The sequence below is a fragment of the Quercus lobata genome, chromosome 7, assembly GCF_001633185.2.
Source record: "Quercus lobata isolate SW786 chromosome 7, ValleyOak3.0 Primary Assembly, whole genome shotgun sequence".
Classification (NCBI taxonomy): Eukaryota; Viridiplantae; Streptophyta; class Magnoliopsida; order Fagales; family Fagaceae; genus Quercus; species Quercus lobata.
In genome coordinates this window covers 39,674,801-39,697,370 of record NC_044910.1, presented here as the reverse complement: position 1 = coordinate 39,697,370, position 22,570 = coordinate 39,674,801, and the positions used below count along the sequence as shown (strand labels likewise).

The following is a 22,570-nucleotide window of genomic DNA, read 5'->3' as shown; positions in this document are numbered from 1 at the left end:
CTAATGCCTTCCTTTATAGATTAAAAAAAAAAAAAAACACGTGTATAGTATGAATGTGTGATCACTATTGTATCATTTGATTATCAATGTTACGTGATGATAAGGGTTCAAGAACTGCTGCTGAAGGAAAAAGTGTGCTAGTATTTTGGTACTTGGTTGGTTTCTAATTAAACATTTATTGAACTTTTTAAATACATTGCGTTAAAACTTAAGTTTATTTGTTTCATTAGTATAGACATAGTGATGTAGGACATGCAAATTACATCATATGATCAAAATCTTTATTTTTTTATGGAAGATTTATAATTTACGTGATTATTCAATATACAAAGTTACTATCAATGCGTTTTTTGCTTCAAATCTGAAAATAGGTAGGATCTTACGATTTACAATCTGATCCTACGATTTATGATCCTATCTACCTCCTGTGATCCTACGTAGAATTCCGATTTTGACAACCTTGCTTGTAGCTATGAGTTGTCCGAGCCTTCTCTATCGAGAAACTTTACAGACACTTTTTAAGAATTTGATGAAAAACATTCTTTATCGAGAATCTTATGTAAAGCCTTTTTTATCAAGAAACTCTACTGACACTTTTTTTAGAATGACATAATCTATAATTTAATTTTTGTAATTCATTAATTTCGTTATTTTTATATAATTTTTGTTCTTTAGGTTTAGGGTATTTTATTTTTTTAAGTGCTTATAATGTTTTTAAGGTCAAATTGAATCTTATTATAATTAGGTATTAATTAGGATATGTTTTAGACTATATTTTCTTCTCTGGTGAATTCCAGACTATCTATTCTTGATGATTCAAGGTTATTTTTAGAAGAAGCGTGTTTTGTTTCTTATTTTCTAGAAGTAGACCCTCTTGGATTTGATGTTATTTTTAGAAGCAAACAGATTTTATCTCTTATTTTCTAAAAGTAGACCCTTGTGGATTCAAGAATATTTTTAGAAGCAAACTTGTTTTATTTTTTATTTTCTAGAAGTAGACCCTCATGGATTTGAGATTATTTTTAAAAGCAAACATGTTTTGTTTCTTATCTTCTAGAAATAAAATGTTCTGCTTCTTGTTGTTTTCACATCCCGCATCAGAACACTTCTTTCCCACACTTTCTCTTAAACTAATCACATGAACAGGTTGGTTGGTGGGAGTAGGAAATTAGTTTATTACTAATCTATATATATCTAAAAGCTGAAGCGTAGCATTTATTATTACTATGCTCTAGTTAAGTCACGTCGGCACCATGTCATCATTTATTTTCTTTCTTTCGATTTTATTTTTTGATTTATCAATTGACATTTATTGAGCATCTCCTTAGATTCAAGTGTTACTCTATCTCCAACTCTACTATGTGTCTCCTCATTAACCCAAACTCTTCAGTTACCTCTATTATATGGAATTATAACAGTCATTGACAGATTGCAACTTCTTCACCTCCTCACCTCTCATTTCTTTTTTTATAAATTATCAATTATTCTCTCTCCACAAATTGATTGGTATGGCCTTCAATGGGATAGTTTCTTGAGTGTTTTAACCGTTCTTTTTGTCATGACTCAAGTATGTTTGCCAAAACCCAATCAAATAAGTGCAAGGGACAAAGAATGACTCTAGAGCTTGTAGATGAAACTGAAGTACACTAGAGGCAAACATTAGTAGCCCAAGTCCAAAGGGTGTGAACTCAAAATGAGTTTTGTTATTTTTATTATTCTTATTATTTATTTATTTCCATCTCATTACTTGAAAAAAAAAATAATGTAATTCAATTTTGGGATTTCATGGTGAATGAGTTTGAGTTTTTGCAGCCTCAAAACTATTCAAATATATATATTTATATTTTTTTTCAAAATTGATTTGAGTTTGGCATTTGATCATGTTTGTTATAAATTGCTTTATGGTTTCCCTTCTCGAGGCTGCAAGGATGTTACTCTCAATATGTTTGCTATAATATATACATACATATATATATATATATATATATATATATTTGGAGAAACAAACACACACACAAGGGAGAGGAAAATGAGTTCTAACACAAAGGTACCCCACAACTCTACTCAAAAGCTATGATTATTTTTCTATTTGATAATTAACTTCAATGTGATGTTTTCATTTTGGTCTTTGTTTTATAGTAAGAGTGTTATTTATTTTCACCAAAGAGAAATTGCTATTGTTCTCTTTTTCCTGTCATTTTATATGATGAACTAAATTTCTTTTTTATCTCTATTCCATTTGTCCACTCATTGACAGATGTCAACAATCAAGCCTCACAATCATTGGAAGATTTTTATTCTATTGAAGATCATACCAATCAATTGGTAACCATTCTTTTCTTAGAAACTTTTGAAGGGGAATAAATATTTTGTTTTTCTTGAGTGGTGCTTGATAATTTGCTTTTTATAGTTCAATATCCATCAATTATATTAGATTAGATTTCATTTTTCTTATATTAATAATTTGTTGTTTATTGTTTAATTGGATTGTTTGGTGACCCTGAAATTGTGAAAATGAAAGAGAAAAGGGAGTAGAGTTTGAATCAAAAATTGTTTTTGTTGTATGGAACTTGGGGTCTAATAGTTTAAAATTTTTTTATCTTAATTTTTTAAATGAAACTTAAATTCTTCAAAGTATATCTATTTAAGTAGACTATTGTGTTGTGGCTGGAATTTTTGTGTTTTGGACCTTAGTTGGCTTGTTTGGTTGATGAATAACTTTATGGATTGTTTAGCTTTTGAGAAATTGTTTGGGATTTTAAGAGTGATAAAATTCAAAGAACTGAATTCCTTTTAAATTCCATTAGTATCTAGCTTTAAGCTAATTGTTGTGTGGATGGAAAAATTAATTGGTTCTTGATTATTGAATATCTATCTATAATATTTTGTACATGAACAATAGTTGGGTTTGTAGTTTTAGATTTTGGATTATGTAATTTTTTTCAACAACTTGATTTTCTTTTTAGAATTTTCTCCTCTTGAATATCTAGAATACTGTGTACATGAGTATTAGACAAAACTTAACAATACTACTATACACTAAGTTTTAAATTTTGAATTTTGTTATTTCTTTCATTATTAAACACAGTATGATATAGTTGATGTGATCCAATGAAGGCAAAAACAACTACTATTTTTGGGGCATAGCAACTGATACAATTTGATAACTTTCCATAGCCATTTGAAGTTCATGAGCTGGAATGCTAATTGCCATCTTCTCCGAGGCAAGAACAATTGGCCGAGCTCAGCAAGTTTGCCGCCAACCTTGACCACAACGTGTTGGAAAATTTTTATAAAATTATTATTATGGATCAAATGGTCATTTAAGTGGAAAGATCAAATTAATTTATTTTTCATATCCTTTTCATTAGTTTTCTTTTTTACTAACTTTTGAGATTTGTAAATTACTTTCTATTTAACAATTAATTTCATATATCCTTCTCAAAAAAAAAAAAAAATCACATATATAGTGATATAAAGCATGGTTTAATTGTTTTTTACCACAAACTTAAAGGCTTAGGCTGAAGCTTTTTAAATCATAGAATTGATTGTCATGTGTTAACTACTTTTATGACAAACGTTTTGAATTCTTTAAATTCATAAACATTATCTATACAACTAGGAAATAACGGGTAGAAAAAGCTACAAGGCAATTAAAATATGGACTTAATTTGGTAAGGCTACATCTGACCACAATATTATATGGATGTACATGGTCAGGTTAGAAAGATATAATATATATATATATATATATATATGCCTATGTTCTTAACTCACTTACTTACCATTTGTATACACACTATTTGCACTATTTTGATTCTTTGTGGGAATTTAGAATATTGATAAAATGAATGTAATGGCAAGTGGGTGATTTGTATATGGACACATTAATAAATGTGTGTGGTGGACTAGACATGGGTGGAATTAAGGGCACATTATTGTTTAACAATTTGGTCTTTGATGGAAATTAGTACAAGTGAGGATCTATTAAATTTGATAATTTTGTTTAAATAAGGTTTGTTTAAACACATTTTATTTATTTACTTTATTGTAAATAAAGTTTTGTACGTGATGATTTACTTGTTAGGGATGTCAATGTTTGACCCAACCCGTGTACACGACACGAGTTTTTGCGGGTTAGGGTTGTGCCTTAATGGGTTTGGGTCATAAACGGGTCGATCCGAAAGCAACATAATAAGAAAACGTGTCATAAGCGGATTAATCCGCATAACCCGCAATAGACATATTTGACATGCCAATTTATTTGTGTCAACCTGAAATGACCCACTTAACACAACCTGTTTAACTCGTATAATAAATAAATATTCATTTTATTTTAAATTTCTCAAATACCTTTTATATCCAACATATATTTTAAATTTAAAAAGAAAAGTGAGTAATTACAAAAAAACTTATAAGGGATATAATTGAAAATTGAAATTTTACAAACCCTAGATCTCTAAACCCTACAAACCCTAAATCTCTAAACCTTCTTATAAATATCCTTTATTTTTTTTTTAGTCGTACTACTCACTCTACTATCTTATAGTCTCATGCTCAATTCTCAAACTCAAAGTCTCAAACTCAAAGTCTCAAATCGATTATTGCTCTCTCTCTCTCTCTCTCTCTGGATGATAATCATAGTCATAATCAAATTAGTCTACTATTTGCCCCAATTCTTTCAATATTGATACTTAGCATTTGGCGAGTTCCAAGGATATTATATTTTTGTTGAACTATGTTATTTTTGTTAAACTATGTTATTTTGAATTTGGATTGAAGTGCATGCACTTCTTTTAGAGTGTAAAGAACTTATATCTAGATGAATGTTATATTTTTGTTGAACTATATTATTTGAATGTGGGTTGAAGAATTGAAGTGTATGCACTACTTCTGGGATGTAAAAAAAAATTATTTCTAGATGGATGTTATATTAAATATTATGCAAGTTGTAATGGGTTATGTTGCATTCATGTCAAGCCAACATGACTCGTTTATTAAGTGTGTCAAATGGGTTGGATCAAGTCAGCTCGTCTTATTAACATGTCTAGTTTTTTTTATACGAACAAGTCTGGTTAGAGTTGAAAGATCATTACACGATTATTAAATGGGCCGGGTTAAGGTTAAGCCATTTAGTCGAATGCCCCTATCTCGAAACGACACGAAGCCAACACGCTAACCCGAATTGACACTCCTAACTTGTTAAACCTTACTTTAGGGTTTTCTTTTTTTTTTTTGGTGGTCTTATCATTTTCTGTTGGCAACTAATGTTCAAATTTTGAGGTGAACAGAGATGAACAGATTATCTTCAATTAATAGATTATGGATTATATCATATTACAAAATAATTATATATTCCCACGCATTGCGTGGGTCTGCAACTAGTTACTTATTAACTTCAAAATTTAGTGAGTGTAATTGAACTTTTGCAATTGACTTTGAATATTATTAGGGATAACATTATAATTATTGTTGTACATTATTATATGGCATTGTGAGAGGATATATTGGAAAATGACAACTCATTTTAGCTTTCTTAATTGAATTCAAACACATGACTGCATTGGCAATGAATTGCTGAGTTATGTTTAACTTTCCTTCAAATAAGAAAACACTTTTTGATATTGCTCTAATTCCTGGAAACATCTTTAGTTTATGAATTGCATTACAAAGAATGAAAGAATTTGAAAAATAAACTTGCAACTGGTTAATAAATGAATACATTGGCTAAGTGTGTGTTTGGCAAAATTATTTTTGCCAACTTATTTTATTATTTAGCTTTTTTTGCTACTAATTATGGGTTTCACTGCCCTTTTTGATATTATTCATGAGTTTCACAGTACTATTTCAGCTAACTTTTACTTTTATTTACTGTACTTTCAACAAAAAATTTTCAATTTTAGCAAAATAAACGGATCTCAAACAGACTCTAAATACAAGCATTGGCTAGAAATAAACAGACCTAATCAGCTAATGGCCTAAGGATAACGATATGGCTCTTAACATTGTATTTAGAGTCACTCCACTCTAGCAAAGCCGAGAGTAGCTTACTCCCAAATGGCTCTAAACCGCCTTTCACCTCAACGGTGAAAGATTGGTTCTCATTCAACTTGCTGAACTTCAAAGTTTCTGGGATAACTTTCACAATTAGACCCCTTGGTGATGTCACCTTCGATGTGTACACCGATGTGGCATATCCTACGTTAGTCACGGTCCGGTAGAAGGTGGCCGAGATACTTGTACTGTTACTGTCGAGCTGGGTATGCATAGTTGGGTAGTTAAGGCCATCAGTGCCTTGTGCTGGCTTGAATTTGGTGCAGTCAATATTTTCTGTGCCCCCAACAATTAGGCCAATTACTGTGTTGTTGTTGCCTTCTTTGCATAGGAAACTGATATAGTCACTCGTGGAAATGTCATAGATGAGTCCAGGGTTCACTGCTTGTGTTGGGTTTATTTGTCCTGATCCGGAACCCAGCTCGGCGTCTGCGTCTATGATTTTCATAGGAGTGGCTAAACCAAGGAGTAGAATAGCAATAATTTTGTCAATAATTTTCAATGAATACTCTTTCAACAGCATACGCTGAGTAAAGATAGTAGAGACGACATTTCATGTCCAGAATTTTGAGACTAATCAATTTGAAAATCCTGTTTCTTTTCTTTTCAAATGGACACCTATAATCAATATAAGAAGCAACAAATTTTGGTTCACTACAAACTTGGTTAATGATTAATTTACTGGTTATAGTTTGAAGGAAAACTGAAGGAGCCTAGGCCTAGAGTTAGACATGGTCAGTCCAAATATATCGACTACAAAATCAGGAGTAAACTTCACTACATGTAAGTTTAGGAGGTCTCACCTGTAGTCATGAGAGCAGACTTGACTGCAGCAGGTGACCAGTCAGGATGGATGGACTTGACATAAACAGCAGCTGCTGATGCATGAGGGCAAGCCATAGATGTTCCTGATATTATGTTGAATACTGTGTGTCGATCATCACTCGGAACCCCTGTTGTTGTTGGTAGTTTTGAATAAGCAGCTAATATGTCTATTCCTGGTGCTGAAATATCAGGCTGTCCATTGACAATTAGTACATATGAGATGGAGCAAGTTGATCAGTTAATTCAATAAAAATGGGTTTAGCACTGCACTCAATTTCGTTGGTACCATCCAATCAAATCCAATTCAACTATTTATTTGGTCAATGAGTTTTACTAATGGATACTCTTAAAGCATCCATTAATAAACAATTTTAGGAAAATGAAAAAGTAACTAATTTTTTTAAAAGTTTTTTTAATTTCTCATAAAAATTTTTCTAAAATGAATGATTAATAGATGCCTTAGAGCATCCGGGACTCTTATACAATTTAAATGAGTGAATTTTCAAGTTCAACCAACTCATTTTTAAAATGTCAAGCAGATGAGTAAAAGTCTTGAGAGAGGTTTTACCTTAAGGATGTTGAGATTGATATTTTGAGGACCTCTGGATGAGAAAGAAGCCACAAAGGGAGCACTAACATTAATAGTAATTGACTTTTGTATTACAGCCTGAGGGTTCCTGCAGTTTTCATCCCAAGATAGAACTCAAGAGGTCAATACTAAAACAATAGGTATTAACACTAGGTTGCTAAATAGATTAACCAAAACAAATTAGTAACATACTTGGTGGAATTAATATACTGCTCAATCATTTTGCTGTCCCTGGGGAAAATGGAGGTCCCAGGGATGACAGTGGAGTAGGCTGTATCTGTGACATCTTCAAGCGTCATGATTGCTCCCGCACCACCGGCCCTTTTGATGCTGTAATCCTGGCCGTTGCTTCCCAGGCAGTACACTATCTTTCCCATCACCTTATTCTTGTCTAGTGTCCCGAAATCACAAGCACTGTAATAATTTTTAAACTCAAATTGATTAGAACTTATTGATTAACTTAGGGAGAACCACTCAAGAAAGTATGTCACTTCAACAAATTTCAGTACCAAATCAAGCTAAAGTCTCATACCTGGCATTCCCATAGGGTTCACTAACATTAACTGCAAGGGCTCCACTTGTTAGTGGGTACATCATTTTTTGTGGTGAAAATGTATTGATTGAAATTCCCTATCAACCACCAACCAATCAATAAAGAGCATTAGAATGAAAGAGCTAGTATGAAACCTTCAAGAATAATGGTTAAATACGTAAATGACTAAATTCACCAATCTCCTAAGAAATTTTTTGGGACAAATAACTATCTTATTATTAGAGCACATGTTCTAAGTTCAAACTCAATATCTGCTTTATCATCTTGTTAAAACATCAATTATTTTTTTGGTACTAGTGGAATTTAAGCTTAGTAAGTTGCTTATTTAAAGATAAGATATCTTATAAATTGAATTTACTGGAATTTATACTCAAAGTGTGGTCTTTGTTCACCATAACAGACAAGTGGTAGAAACTTACAGAAAAGTGCTCGCCACTACCCAGAGTAGCCACAGTCCTATACTGCCTATCAGTACCAGAAGCAGCCACGGTCATTATCCACGGAGCAACATTCTGCACCGTTGAAGTATCAGGCCCATCATTCCCAGCAGAGCAGGAAGTCAGAATCCCCTTCATCATTGCATGAAAAGATCCAATGGCAATAGGGTCTTCAAAAAAGGACCTGGATGGACCACCCATGGAGGCTGATATCAAGTCCACCCCATCAGCAATGGCTTCATCAAACGCAGCCAAAACGTCTTTGTCACTGCAACCATTAACCCAGCACACCTTGTACATGGCAATACGTGCTGATGGCACGCCACCACGTGCGGTGCCTGTGCCTAGACCATAGAGGCTTGCATCCTTGACGAATACACCAGCTACAGTGGATGAAGTATGAGTGCCATGACCATCGTCATCAACCGGACTTGGAGTATCTTGATCAGTATAAGTTTGGTTCAGATTGAAGTATTTTGCACCTACCACCTTTCTGTCCATGTTACAAAAATAACAAAGAAAATATATACATTACACATTGTATAAAAGCAATAGTAGATTTTTTTTTTTTTTATTCTTTATTTTTTTTCACAAGTTGTTAATTATGGTGGTAAGTTATAATTAGATCAAAACCATTTTTACATAGATTTACCATTGACACCATATAATTGCACCAATCATAGCGCACCATTTCAATAATTATGAAAAATATTATATATTAATTGTATAAAGAGTTTCACAAAATTCCTTGAGAAACTAATTTAAAATTTAAATGATCATATATCCACAACCCCGTGTACATATATTTGTACATATATGTGCACTGCATGATGCATAATCATATCATACATTAGATTTTAATTTAAAAATAAACATTTTGAAATTTTTACAAGTATCAACCAGAATAACCAAGAAAAAAGAAAGTACTACCTGTTGCAGCCAGGGAAGTCTACGCATTTGCCTCTCCATTTAATTGGGACAGGTCCATAGCCTGTGTCATTAAAACTAGGAGCTTCGGCCCATATTCCTATTAATAGAAAAGCAAAAAAAAGGTTCAGGTTTCTTGGATACACTTTAATTAGATTTGTAATCTTTAATCTGAATTATGTAACAAATCCCTTTCAAATGGGGCAGGAAAAAAAAAACCAACCTGAATCCAAGAGGCCAACAATAATATCGCTCTCTTTTTGAGCGTTTGCTCGACTCAGTGTTTCAGACATTCCTAAGAAGTCCCATGTTCTCGTTGTGTGAAGTTTGCGCACTGTGTTTGGAAAAACTGATACAACCCTCTTTTCAGCTGCAAGTCAATGCAAGGGTTATATATAATATCAGAGGAAACAGTATCATCAATTTTGAGAGTAGAAGTTTATAATTGTGTATACCTATTAAGCTCTGTACTTCATGAGGCAAGAGCCTGGCTACAAACCCATTGAAGCTCTTTCTGTAGGTATATATTTTAGATTCTCTTGCAATATCCTCACTGCAAAAAAAAAAAAAAAATGAATGTTTGGTGTCACTGAAAACAATTTACAGTATTGAAATAACAAAGATTATTGATGGATGGAAGGTTTTGGAGTAGTACTCTCCAATTGCCGTCAAAAGCAGGTTGTGGTGGTCGACCATCGCAGAAGTTCCAGCACCTTGCAGTGCTCCCATGTAGACAATGTATTCCTTTTATTCAAAAAAATGAATATAAATCCATGTCAGTTCATCAAAGTATAGTTTTTTTGGGACATATAAATTAGCATTAGTAAAGTTCAAGATCAACGTTTAGAAAAACTAGCTAATGAGTAGTCAAATTGATGTGATTCTCTTTCTCAAAAAAAATAAAAAAATTGATGTGATTCTCAACCCAAAAAATAAAAAAGGGAAAAATGCTCAAAGCTCTAGGCTCTAGCTACTGTCAAGTGGGTCAACCAATCATTGATGCATTGAACACATGTCAAATGACATGTTATAATTCAAGTAGTATCATTTTTACACGAATTTACTGTTAGCATCAGTTTATTATGTACCAGTCATAATAAACTATCTCAAAGTCGTGAAATGTTTTATGTTCGTGTACTTATAGGCGATGCATGCACTATAGAACTTAAACCTCCCATGTATGTACCTTTCTTTCATTGTCATTTGATCCATGGACCAACGTTGTTACAAGACACAGACTAAAAACAAGCAGAAGTAGATTTCGGAACATCTTTGATGCCTTAATTAATCTCTCTCTCAACAATGAGAGAAATGAGTGTTTTACTGTAGATCGATTGAGAAGACGGTAGTGAGAGAAATAAGTTTTTTACTGTAGATCGATTGAGAAGATGGTTCTTATATATATATATATATATATAAATATATATATATATATATATATAAAATTATCAGCGCACCTTTGATGATGCTACGTACATATTCTCTGTCATGCGGTGGAATGAAGTTTTGACTGAAGATCAAAGGAGGAAAGAACATACAGATCATCTGTCTAAAATTTGAGAATATGGTGGTTTAAATTTAGGATTTTCAGTCAGTGATTGCCAGCTAAATACACCCCATGAGTAGGTGAAACATCTGAAAAATGAACTAATCAACCAGAGACTTGTTCGTGGCCATGTAAGTAATTATACTAAATGTTGCAAAGTGACAGTAATATATCTTTTTTTTTTTTTTTTTTTTCAAAATACCCAACATTAAATTATCTATTTTTATATTAGATTTTATTAAAATATTAATTTTCTTAATTTTTTTTAATTGTTTCTATTTTTTACATACAACAACTATCATCCACTCTTTTCCTTCAACCTTGAAATACATAAAAAATAGAGTAAAAAATTAAATGTAAAATAAATAGTGCAAGTGTTAATCTACACGGTTACTATAATAACTATGCATTTTTACATAACTTTGTGTGGTTTGAGATAGGTGAATTTTGACATATATAATTGTGGGGACCGTTCGGTTAATGGGCCCATAGGGTTCAGAATGGGTTCAGAATTGTTGGGCCCGTAGCCCATCCGAGGCCGTATACCCGTCCGAGGACACCATGCTCCTCGGCAGTACGCGTCCGAGGACGATCGCGTCCGAGGACGATCAGGATGTGGTCTCACTGCGATCAGATCTCAGAATTAGGTCACCGCAAAGGATAGAGTAGCCGACTAAAGATGAAAGAGATAAGACAAACAAATATCTGAAACTACAGCTGCCTCCGCATTAATGACCTCTCAACTAACTCTCTGGCCGCATTAATGTGGAGGTGATACCTGAACAGTAGGGAAGTAGCCTTACAGCTGCCCATAGGAAGTTCCAGGAGGTGCCAGATGGGACAGAAAGAAATCCTCCGGACACAACCTACACGTGTGCGGTAAGGATGAAGCGCAAAGGGGAGTATATAAACTAAAAGAAGAACATGAAGAAAGGGATCGGGACATAAAAAAGAAGAAAGGAAGAGAAGAAAGAGAGAGTTGCACTAGTCACCAAAGAAAAACATTCATCATACCAGCTTTAAACCTTGAACGTTCTTGAGAGTAAATCTTTGGAGGGGAGACCACAGTAAACCTAGTTCTTTACACCCACGCTCTAAAAATCATATTGTCTGGGCCTTTTACGTGCGAGCCCAATTCTGTTTAGGTTCGTTACGAAATTGTGTCCTTACAATAATTACACATAATGTTGCAAAGTGATAATAATAAATCTCTTATTTCTCTTATATTAGGGTAGGAGCATTCAAGTATAGTCGTCTATTTGCGTAGGAACTTACTTTTTTTTTTTTTTGACATACTATTCAAAACAATCAATACTAAATAATCTATTTTATACTATATTTTATTAGAATCAATTTTCTTAATTTTTAAATTGTTTCTATTTCTTTATACACAACAACTATCATCTACTTTTTTCCTTCAACTTTGAGATACATAAAAAAAGAATAATAAATTAAATGTAAAATGAATAGTGCAATTGCAAATTTACACAATTATTATAATAATCATATATTTATACATAACTTTGCATGGTCTGATGTGGGTGAATTTTAGCATATATTTTTACATAACTTTGCAAAGTTACAGTAATACATCTACCCCCCCCCCCCTTTATATTAGGGTAGGAGCATTCAAGTATATTCCTCTATTTGTGTAAGAATTTACTTTTTCTATTTTATATACTTACAATTCAAAATACTCAATATATAAAATTATCTATTTTATACTATATTTGATTAAAATATCAATTTTCTTAATTTTTTAATTGTTTCTATTTTTTTGCACACAACAACTATCATCCATTATTTTCCTCAACCTTGAGATACATAAAAAAAGAGTAAAAAATTATATGCAAAATGAATAGTGCAAGTGTAAATTTATACAGTTACTATAACAATCATATATTTTCACATAAATTTACATGGCTTGATGTGAGTGAATTGCGAGTTTGATTGGCTAAAATATGATACTTTTGCTTTCCATTGAAAAACCCAACATACTGCTCAATTACAACAATTATACTACAAGGTTCTTGATATTACTAGGTTCTATAATCCCAATATGCCACACATAATATTTGACAACCAGGGGCAACTTTTTGTGCTGGTGAGGGTGGTAACATGACCACTCTCACTTGAAAAAAAAAATTTATATATCTTAAAAATATTAATTTTAAATTAATATGGGGTTTTGACCATTCTTAAAAAAAAATCTTAACTGAACCTAAATAAAAATTTGACCAAATTAAAATTAAAATTTGACCTGTTCAAAATTTTGGTATGTTGAAGGTTAATTTTAGAAATTTGCATCAAAACAACAATTAATTTAGATCAATAGCTCAATTGTCAAACTAAATTTTTATCAAATGTTTAATTGTGAATTTTAAAATTGTGTTTTAATTTCAAAAAGCATATTTTAAAATTTCTATTTGAAAATAAAAATAAAAACACACCTTTTCAAATAGATAGTTTGTTAGTAATTGATTTTGTGGGGCACAAGAATTTAAATAAGGAACTTGTGCCATCCATAGTGGAGGAGTCCATTATCGTGCTGAGAAGGCCACATGTTCGGATATTAAGGCCACGTTAGTGGCACGTTACCAGAGGAGGTCACACTGTAGAGAAAGAGTTTCGAGGAGGGGGTTAGCCTTGACATGACTAAAGGGATGGTGGCTACCACCGCATTTAATGCATCCCACCAACTCTCCTGGCTACATTTATATGGAGAAGACCCTTGAACAGTGTTATCTTGGCTACCTCAACTCACATGGGGCTTGGAAAGGTGTTTGATAGGACAAACACTCAAGTAGTGGCCTAAACGATCAATAAATGAAAGGCCAAGATCATTTAAAAGGAGCTATATAATGTAAGAGACCCTCCAGGGAGAGGGGAGCGGAAAATCTATATAGAACACACTTGAGCAACAAGAACTGAATTGTATCCAAGTCCAAAAGAATTATATACAAGAATATTCTCCTCGGACCTCGCCGAGGAAGGATTTCCTTACTTTAAACTTGTCTTCTTTGCTTTCTTAATATCTTTGATCCATTGTGTGTGTGGCTTGATCCATTGAGGCCTAGCTTTTAAGCCCACCTTCTACAAATTTATTGTGTTGGCTCTTTGGGCCTGGTTCCTTCTATCCTTTGGGCTCAGGAACCAAAAGCACACCCTTATAGATTTAAGGGTCCGGCTCCCCTCCCGTTTGAAACCCTCCCGTTTTCTCCGTTTTTTATTTCGATGAATGACACGTGGCAAACAAGTAATCTAACGATTAGAAAAACGCCAACACAATCTCTCTATTTTTCTAATCTTTCTTTCCCTCACCTCTCCTCTTCTCTCTGCAAATTACCGCATCACCTGAGCATGAGAGACCCATCAATGGAAGCTTTATTCAACACAAGATTCCAAAGGAAATCAAATCCAGCAAATCAGATCCCATACCTCTCTTCTCTAGATCTTTTACCCAGAAAGACAAGAATTAAAAAAAGAAAAAACACAACTCAAGAATTAGAAAAACGCTAACTCAATTTTTCTCATCTTAATTTCATTCTTTGGCTGTCCTCTTCTCTCTACAACATTACCGCCGTCACTGGGCAACTATAAACGCAATCCACACTGCAAGCTATGATTCAAAACCAGATTTCAAAGCAAATCAAACTATGGCTCGTCGGTGTGGATGGGTCTGCAGTTGGAGATAAGAGGCATCAAAATCCTAATTGGGATTGTTTTCCGTTGGAGGTTGGGCATAGTGCTTCTGCTATGTAGTAATATTCCCTCTTTTATGATCCATATTATGTCTATATGACTCAAATAAATTGATAATGGTATTGTCTTCGGATTTTTATATTGTTATATTTAACAATGATTTTCGCAGCAGTTTTTTTTTTTTTTTACTGGGTAAAGATCTAGAGAAGAGAGGTACTGGATTTGTTTTGCTGGATTTGATTTCCTTTGGAATCCTGTGTTGATAAAGCTTCCATTGATGGGTCTCTCATGCTCAGGTGATGACGGTAATTTGCAGAGAGAAGAGGAGAGGTGAGGGAAAGAAGATTAGAAAAATAGAGAGATTGTGTTGGCGTTTTTCTAATCGTTAGATTACTTGTTTGCCACGTGTCATTCATCAAAATAAAAAATGGAGAAAACGGGAGGGTTTCAAACGGGAGGGGAGCCGGACCCTAGATTTAATATATCTTTAGCTAAATTTGTTGGATTTATGTGATACAATTTTTATATGTGCATGTGCACTAAATATCGCCTAAATTCTTTGAACATGATTAGTGTAATGGTTGAATGCCTAAGTTGAGTATGTTAAATGACCTTATTGTTCATCCTTTATTCTTTTACTAGCATTATGGATGAACTTGTTATAAAAAAAATCACTTGTGTTGCAAGATTCATCTTCTAGGAAATTCGTATTAACTTGAACAATCTTCTTTTAGATTCTAGGATATGAGAAAATGTCTCATATTTTCATCCCTTATGATCAAGATGAAATATGAAGAGCATATTTACAAGGAGGTTTTTGTCAACCTCTTAACCATGATTTACTGAATAAAAAAATTAGTGGGGCGTTGCATTGATTTAACGCTGATTGGTTTAAAGAATAAAAAATTTGGTTGGAACAAATCATAAAAAAAAAGGATGATGCATTTTGTTGATGCATTTTGTTCATATTGTTACTTATTTAGGCAAGATGTTGGTAATTGAATGGAAAATTAGTAGACAAACGATTGATTGGTTGTGTATATTGAAAAATATGTAGTTGGTATTATGGAAAATAAAGCTATTATACAATAATATCAAAATATGAAAACTATGAAAATTTTAAACTTTATGTATTTATTTGTATTTTTTTTCTATGTCAATATATTCAATTTTATTTTTATAAAAATTATTTTAATTTAAATTTCTTAATGACCATTCTAGAGAAAATTCTTCGAGTCGCAAATGTTGACAGTATCTTACTTGGTCATCGCAATTATTGTACAACGTTTTAATAAACTCACAATTTATGATCCATTAATTGATTCTATTTCAAAAAACAAAGTAAAAAAATACAAAAAGAAAAGAGATCTTAAAATGCATTGGACACTGCACAACACACACGTCCTAGTCCTACCCTAGCTGTACCTTTCTTTTTGCCCTTGTTGATGTTTATCACAACTGAATCATATTAAATTAGAAAGAAAAGTGATGATGCCAAAAAATCAATAGTAAGCTACACAGTTCTCACGTACTCAAAATAACACCTGCACAACACAAAAAGAGAAAACCTCGCAGAGAATACCGGTGTGATACCGACCAAATACCCTCCGAAAGTTAAGTTAGAATTTCTCACAACTCTAGAATGCCAGAGCGGGTAAATTATGCGTACCTTGGTTAATAAGGGTATTGGAGCTTTTATTGTAGTATAAGGTTGACATCTTTTCCTTGGTTTAGAAGTCCTTTTCTTATAAGAATCCTCATGATCGTATTTTACAGAACCCTTTCCTTGTAGGAGTCTTTATTGTTCAACATTGGGCACAAGGCACAAGAAATTTCCTTATACATATGTGTGAAGACCAAATTTGGGTTACGTTAGAACCGTCAGCCTAGTTCCTCCCTTCATCATGGCGGCATCAACTTTCAATCCCCGTCATAAGTTAATCTTGTCAGCTTTGTAGACTTATGGTTCGTCATGTGTTGATAGACACAAGGCCAACGGGTTGATTCGGGGTGTCACTCTACACCTTGCCATGGGTAAGTCCCAAAACTACAAAATTACCCTTATCAAAAAGAAAATCCAAAATCATATAACTTTACTCCACCCCTTTCTTTGTAGCACGTTGATACTTTTCTCACATAGGTTTGCAGCTTGCAATCCCTTGAATTGGTGTGGAGGGACTTTGTATAGTGTGAGCGTGTAATGGATCTAACATTAAGTACTGTTTACTAGATAAATCTTAACTATATAAATTAAATGATTAAGATAAACCTTAATTATAACTTAACTAGTTACTTTGGGATATAATGGGTGACTAGACTAGACATCTTCTCATGTTGTGACAAATGGTAACTAGACTAGAGGCGCCCCCATACTTGCACAGTTGCACTAATACAAAGCAAATGTTAAAAAAAAAAAAACTGGTTAAGGTCAGGGAAAGCTGATAAGACCTTTTAATACTTGCAACGAAGAAACAATGATAACGATAGTAATAACACGTCATAGAAACCCATGCATCAAAGAGCATGCTGCAACAAAAGGACCCATCCTTACTACCATCAGTGCGGCGGCTCTAGGAATTTTCTTGAAGAGTTCGTTAAGAAACTTAAATTAAACAAATTTTAATAAAAAGATAACTTGAATATACTGTGTTATTAAAAAAAAACACATACATGAAATTTTACAATTTCTTTTTACGAGTTTTTATATTTTGAGATTGTCACATAATAGTGTATTATCAATTGTCATTATCTATTGTCAATGTAAATGTAATCATTTTATTTTGTTAAGTTTGTATAACATTTCTATTTTTGCGTAGTTGTCATTACTTATTAGTTATTTCATAAATTATTGACCTTATATTAATTATTGACCCACATAACTACACTCATCCATACATAATAATATATTTAACAATCACTAACTTTACTAATTTTTTTTTCTTGAATCACTAGTTTTATAACAAAAAGTTATTATAACATCATAATAATATACACATGTAACAAATCTTCTGTATTTCTTGGTTATTAAATTATATAAAGTTATAGTATATTTATACTATACATGTACACCTTCACACATATCACAATTCACACAAATAACATTATATCAAAAAATAAAAAAAAATAATGCGCAAAATTAGTATCAAACACACACACACACACACACACACACTCACTCACACACACACACACACACATATATATAATATAAATTTATAATAAAGAGAGACATTCAGAACTCACAAACACTCATATTTTACTCTTAGAGTCGGAGATATATAGAAAGTTAGATAGAGAATAGAGATGAGATGAGATTCATGAGAGAAAGGGAGAGTGATTTGTGTTGTTAATTAGTTTTGGGATGAACTGATCTATGTTGTTTGATTTTGTGTTAAATTGATTTGTGATCAGGGTGTGCAAAATTTAAGCCAAGTTGTGCAAAACTATTTTTAAGGGTAATTAAATTAATAAAAAAATATTTTATATATATAATTTTTTTTTTCAAGTCAGGGGGTTCATTTGAACCCCTGACTTACAAGTGCAGCCGCCCCTACCTTGTCACTGAAACCCATTCATCAAAGAGCATGGCAGTAACAAAAGGGCCCATGCATGAATTCACCCACGCAAGATATAATAGAGCAATTACATTAAAATGCTACTTATAAGAAGATGAACAAATAGGACTCATCTCATCTCTTCATGGTCAATATATTTCTATTATTGTGGAATTTTCAATAGTTTATCATGGTATCATAATAGAAGAACATGTTAGGGTGTTTGGATTGATGAAAACTGAGTTATATAACTCAGTTTTCATCACCCAAAACTCAAAAAAGTGGGCCCCACTGAAAACCAAGTTGTTTGGATTGATTTTTGAGTTGAGTTTCCATAACTAAAATTCAAAATTCTGAATTTGAGTTACGAAACCTGAAACAAAATTTGGATGTTTTCAAATTTTGAGTTAAGTGTTTCAATGACACTATTGTAAATAACTCGGTCATAGTGGGGCCCTCATCAATGTTTTGCCAAATCAAATTAGTGGGTGACCATTAGGAGCTAGCTCTTTACTCTTTACTAGTCGCATACCCGCGCGTTGCGCGAGATAATTTTTTAGCATGATCTCATTAAATATTTTATTAATATTATAATTTTAGTTATTAATCATTGGTTTTTCATTAGTTTTTAAGTAAATAAAAATCTTAAATATACCTTTTTTTTAAAACCTTTATATATATATATATATATAATGTGAATCTTTACACATGCCTTTAAGTAAACTCTATATATTCCATTTCTTTGGATGCGTAAAACTATAGACTACTACTCCATAATAATAGTGGCTAATTAATTTTATCATTTTTTTAATGATCTCATTTGTAACGCTTCTTACCACTATCATATATTTATTAACTGATAATTTGCATAATAGAGACGTTAAATGAGAGATAGTGTTAGGTTCTAAAGACTTAGGTATTTATGTATATAGAACTCTAATGTGTATTGTTGGTAAACCATGATCAAAACAATTTATTTAGAAGTGTTTTAGTCTTGCTCAAAGTTGTGAATTTTATGTAAAGTTGGAATTGAGCTAATGCAGAAAAGATTATGCATTTCAGCCTGGCTCGATCGATCGAATCTCGGGCAGAATGTTTTTTTTCTGCAGATTTCCAACTCAGCCCTTGTTATTTAAAACATTTTAGGGTTTTCTAATTTGTCCTAAGTATAAAAGGCAAACCCTAGCCACGTTTTAGTGTTGCTCATATTGCGGTTTGTGTAAATCTCTTGTGAGATCTAGAGGAGCTTTCCTTTACATAAACTTAGGGTTTTCAAGGAGAAGATTTTATCTACACCTTGATGATCAACTCGATTGCTGCCATTGAAGCTTAAAGAAAACACAAGCGGGTGTGCTTGTATCTGGTGGTGAATCCAAGAAAGAAGGAGTTTGTGGATTCGGAGCTTGCACGTAGTTGTGTCAGTAAGTTCTACTGGTTGGTAGCAATAAGAAGTCGAGCATGGGGGCTTGTAAGTCTTGTTGTACGAACTTCGATTCTTTCAAGATAGTGGATTCAAGTTTACCTTGAGGATAGTTAGGTTAAATCCTCCCCAGGTTTTTACTGGTTTGGTTTCCTGGGTGATCATATTTTTGTGTTATTTATTTTCTGCTGCTTTGCATGATATGATTTTTGTAATTGTGATAACCTAGATTTGTTAAATTGGACTAAGTAACAACTTGACTAATTACCTAAGTTAAATCAATTGTGTTTTAAGGGGTCTAAAAACAATCAAGTGGTATCAAAGCGGGTTGCTCTCTTGTTATTGATTTTTTGATCACTGATCTGATCCTTAACCCCTGTTGTTATGGATTCTTAGAAATTCTTTTTACTTATTCATCAACTTGCTTATTTTGTGTATTTGTCACTTGTTGAGTTTGTTAAATCTTTCCTTGGACGTCTTGGTCTTATCATATGTGGTAATAATTATTTGTGTTATACTGTCTTAACTGCCTTAAAGGCACGTGATTCTTGTCTTTGGTATTTGGGTAGTGGTTGTTCTAAGCATATGATAGGAAACAAAGGATTATTCAAGACCCTCTTTGAAGGAAAGATTGGGACAATCACTTTTGGAGATGGAAGCAAATCTGTCATCAGAGGCATTGGAACTGTGGATATCCCAGGGTTACCGGTCTTTGAAAATGTTTGGTATGTTGATGGACTGAAGGCAAATTTACTCAGCATCAGTCAGATTTGCGACAATGGACTGAATGTTCTCTTCACTAAGTATGAATGTGAAATACTTGATGGAGGAGGTGACTGTATGTGTGTTGGTGTAAGGACAGTGGACAACTGTTATGGATTGACACCAAGCATAAGCAAAAAGTGTTTTAGTGCAAAGATTGATCAAGTTGATTTGTGGCATCAACGATTGAGGCATGCAAGTCATAAGCAGTTAGAAAAGATTTCCAAATGTGATGCTGTTGTTGGTTTACCTAAGTTTGAGAAGATAGATAAGTGCATATGTGGACCATGTCAGATAGGTAAACAGATAAAATCTAAACATCCGTCTGTGGCTAGTGTTCAAACTTTAAGACCTCTGGAGTTACTGCACATTGATCTTATGGGTCCTGCTTGAGTTTAGAGTTTAGGAGGAAAGAAGTATATTCTAGTGGTTGTGGATGACTTTACTAGATATACTTGGGTTGTGCTTTTGAAAGATAAAGCTGAGGTTCCTGAAAAGGTGATACATCTGTGTAAGAAATTGCAGGTTGAAAAAGATACTGTGATAGCCAGGATCAGAAGTGATCATGGAAGAGAATTTGAGAATACCAAGCTAGCTACCTTCTGCAATGAACACATCAAGAGTTTTCTTCACCCAAGACACCACAACAAAATGGAATAGTTGAACAGAAAAATAGGGTCGTTCAGGAGATGGCACGTGTCATGCTACACAATAAAAAATTGCCAAAATCTTTCTGGGGAGAAGCAGTTAACACTGCTTGCCATACACTCAACCAGGTGTATTTCAGACCTGATTCCAAGAAGACTCCTTATGAACTCTGGAGAGGAAAGAAGCCAGTTGTTAAGTATTTCAGGATATTTGGTAGTGATTATTATATTCTACGTGATAGAGAGAACCTAGAGAAATTTGATGCAAAGAGTCACAAGGGATATTTTCTAGGGTACTCCTCTACTAGTAAAGCATATAGAGTGTATAATCTGAGAATCAAAACTGTCATGGAATCGTCAAACGTTGTGATCAATGATGAAGTATGTCCAAAAGCACATTCAGAAAGTACTACTCTGGTTCAAGATAAGCATATGGAGGTTAATGACTCACTTCCTGTTGATTATGTTGGGAAACATAGTGATGAGGAGCTAATGGTGTTGAATGATGCAATTTTTGTGCCATCAAGTCCTGAACCATCCACTCCGGTTCATGAGACTCAACAGGCTCAACATGAGTTTAGTCTTTCATCAGAACAGAAAGGTACATCCACATCTCTAGTTAAAGGTCCTTCCTCTAGAGTAAGGCTTAATCATCCCTCCTCAAATATATTGGGAAGTCTGAATGATAACATGAGATTAAGGTCAAAGGCCTTAAGTGTAATTACACACTCATGCTATCTGTCCCAGTTTGAACCGAAAAAGGTAGATGAGGCACTTCAAGATGTTGATTGGGTAAACTCTATGCATGAAGAACTTCATCAATTTGTTCAGAATGATGTGTGGGAATTAGTTCCTAGACCAAAGGGTGTAAATGTAATTGGAACTAAATAGATCTTTAAGAACAAGTCAGATGAACATGACACTATTATCAAAAATAAATCAAGATTTGTTGCTCAAGGCTACACACAAGTGGAAGGGATTGACTTTGATGAGACCTTTGCACCAGTAGCAAGATTGGAATCCATTAGGATATTGTTGGCTATAGCTAGTCATCTGAATTTCAAGCTATATCAAATGGATGTCAAAAGTGCTTTCTTGAATGGAATGCTACAAGAAGAAGTATATGTTGAACAACCTAAAGGCTTTGTTGACCCTCACAGACCGGATGATGTGTATAAATTGAAGAGAGCTCTGTATGGTTTGAAACAAGCTCCACAAGTTTAGTATGATAGATTGACTGCATATATCACTGAGCATGACTTCAAAAGGGGATCTGTAGACACTACTCTCTGATAAGAACAGTTTTATTGTAGCTCAAATTTATGTTAATGATATTGTATTTGGTGCTATTAATGATTCTCTTACTCATTTTTTTGCAGATGAAATGAAGGCGAAGTTTGAAATGAGTATGGTTGGTGAACTAACTTATTTCTTGAGATTACAGGTGAAGCAAGCGAACTCAGGGATCTACATCAACCAAGCAAAATATGCAAGGAATCTAATCAAGAGATTTGGACTGGACAATGCTGCACATGCTAGAACACCAATGGTCGC

General features: G+C 33.3%; 1 protein-coding gene across 1 annotated transcript; it reads right to left on the bottom strand.

The window, feature by feature from the left end:
* Positions 1–5,925: 5,925 nt before the first annotated feature.
* Positions 5,926–10,655, bottom strand: LOC115952980 (subtilisin-like protease SBT4.15). Its single transcript, XM_031070376.1, has 11 exons — positions 10,572–10,655; positions 10,041–10,129; positions 9,841–9,938; positions 9,609–9,755; positions 9,389–9,485; positions 8,441–8,951; positions 8,001–8,098; positions 7,661–7,882; positions 7,448–7,556; positions 6,858–7,071; positions 5,926–6,510 (listed from the first exon to the last, which is right to left on the bottom strand). Exons 1-11 carry the CDS (start codon positions 10,653–10,655, stop codon positions 5,963–5,965), a joined length of 2,217 nt encoding a protein of 738 aa, XP_030926236.1. The 3' UTR covers positions 5,926–5,962.
* Between the last annotated feature and the right edge of the window lie 11,915 nt (positions 10,656–22,570).

Coding starts and splice junctions, on each gene's coding strand:
- LOC115952980 (XM_031070376.1), bottom strand. CDS start 10,655: ATGTTCCGAAATCTACTTCTGCTTGTTTTTAGTCTGTGTCTTGTAACA. Junction 10,130..10,571: donor CAAATGACAATGAAAGAAAG/GTACATACATGG, acceptor TTTGAATAAAAG/GAATACATTGTCTACATGGG. Junction 7,883..8,000: donor GAACCCTATGGGAATGCCAG/GTATGAGACTTT, acceptor AAATTATTACAG/TGCTTGTGATTTCGGGACAC.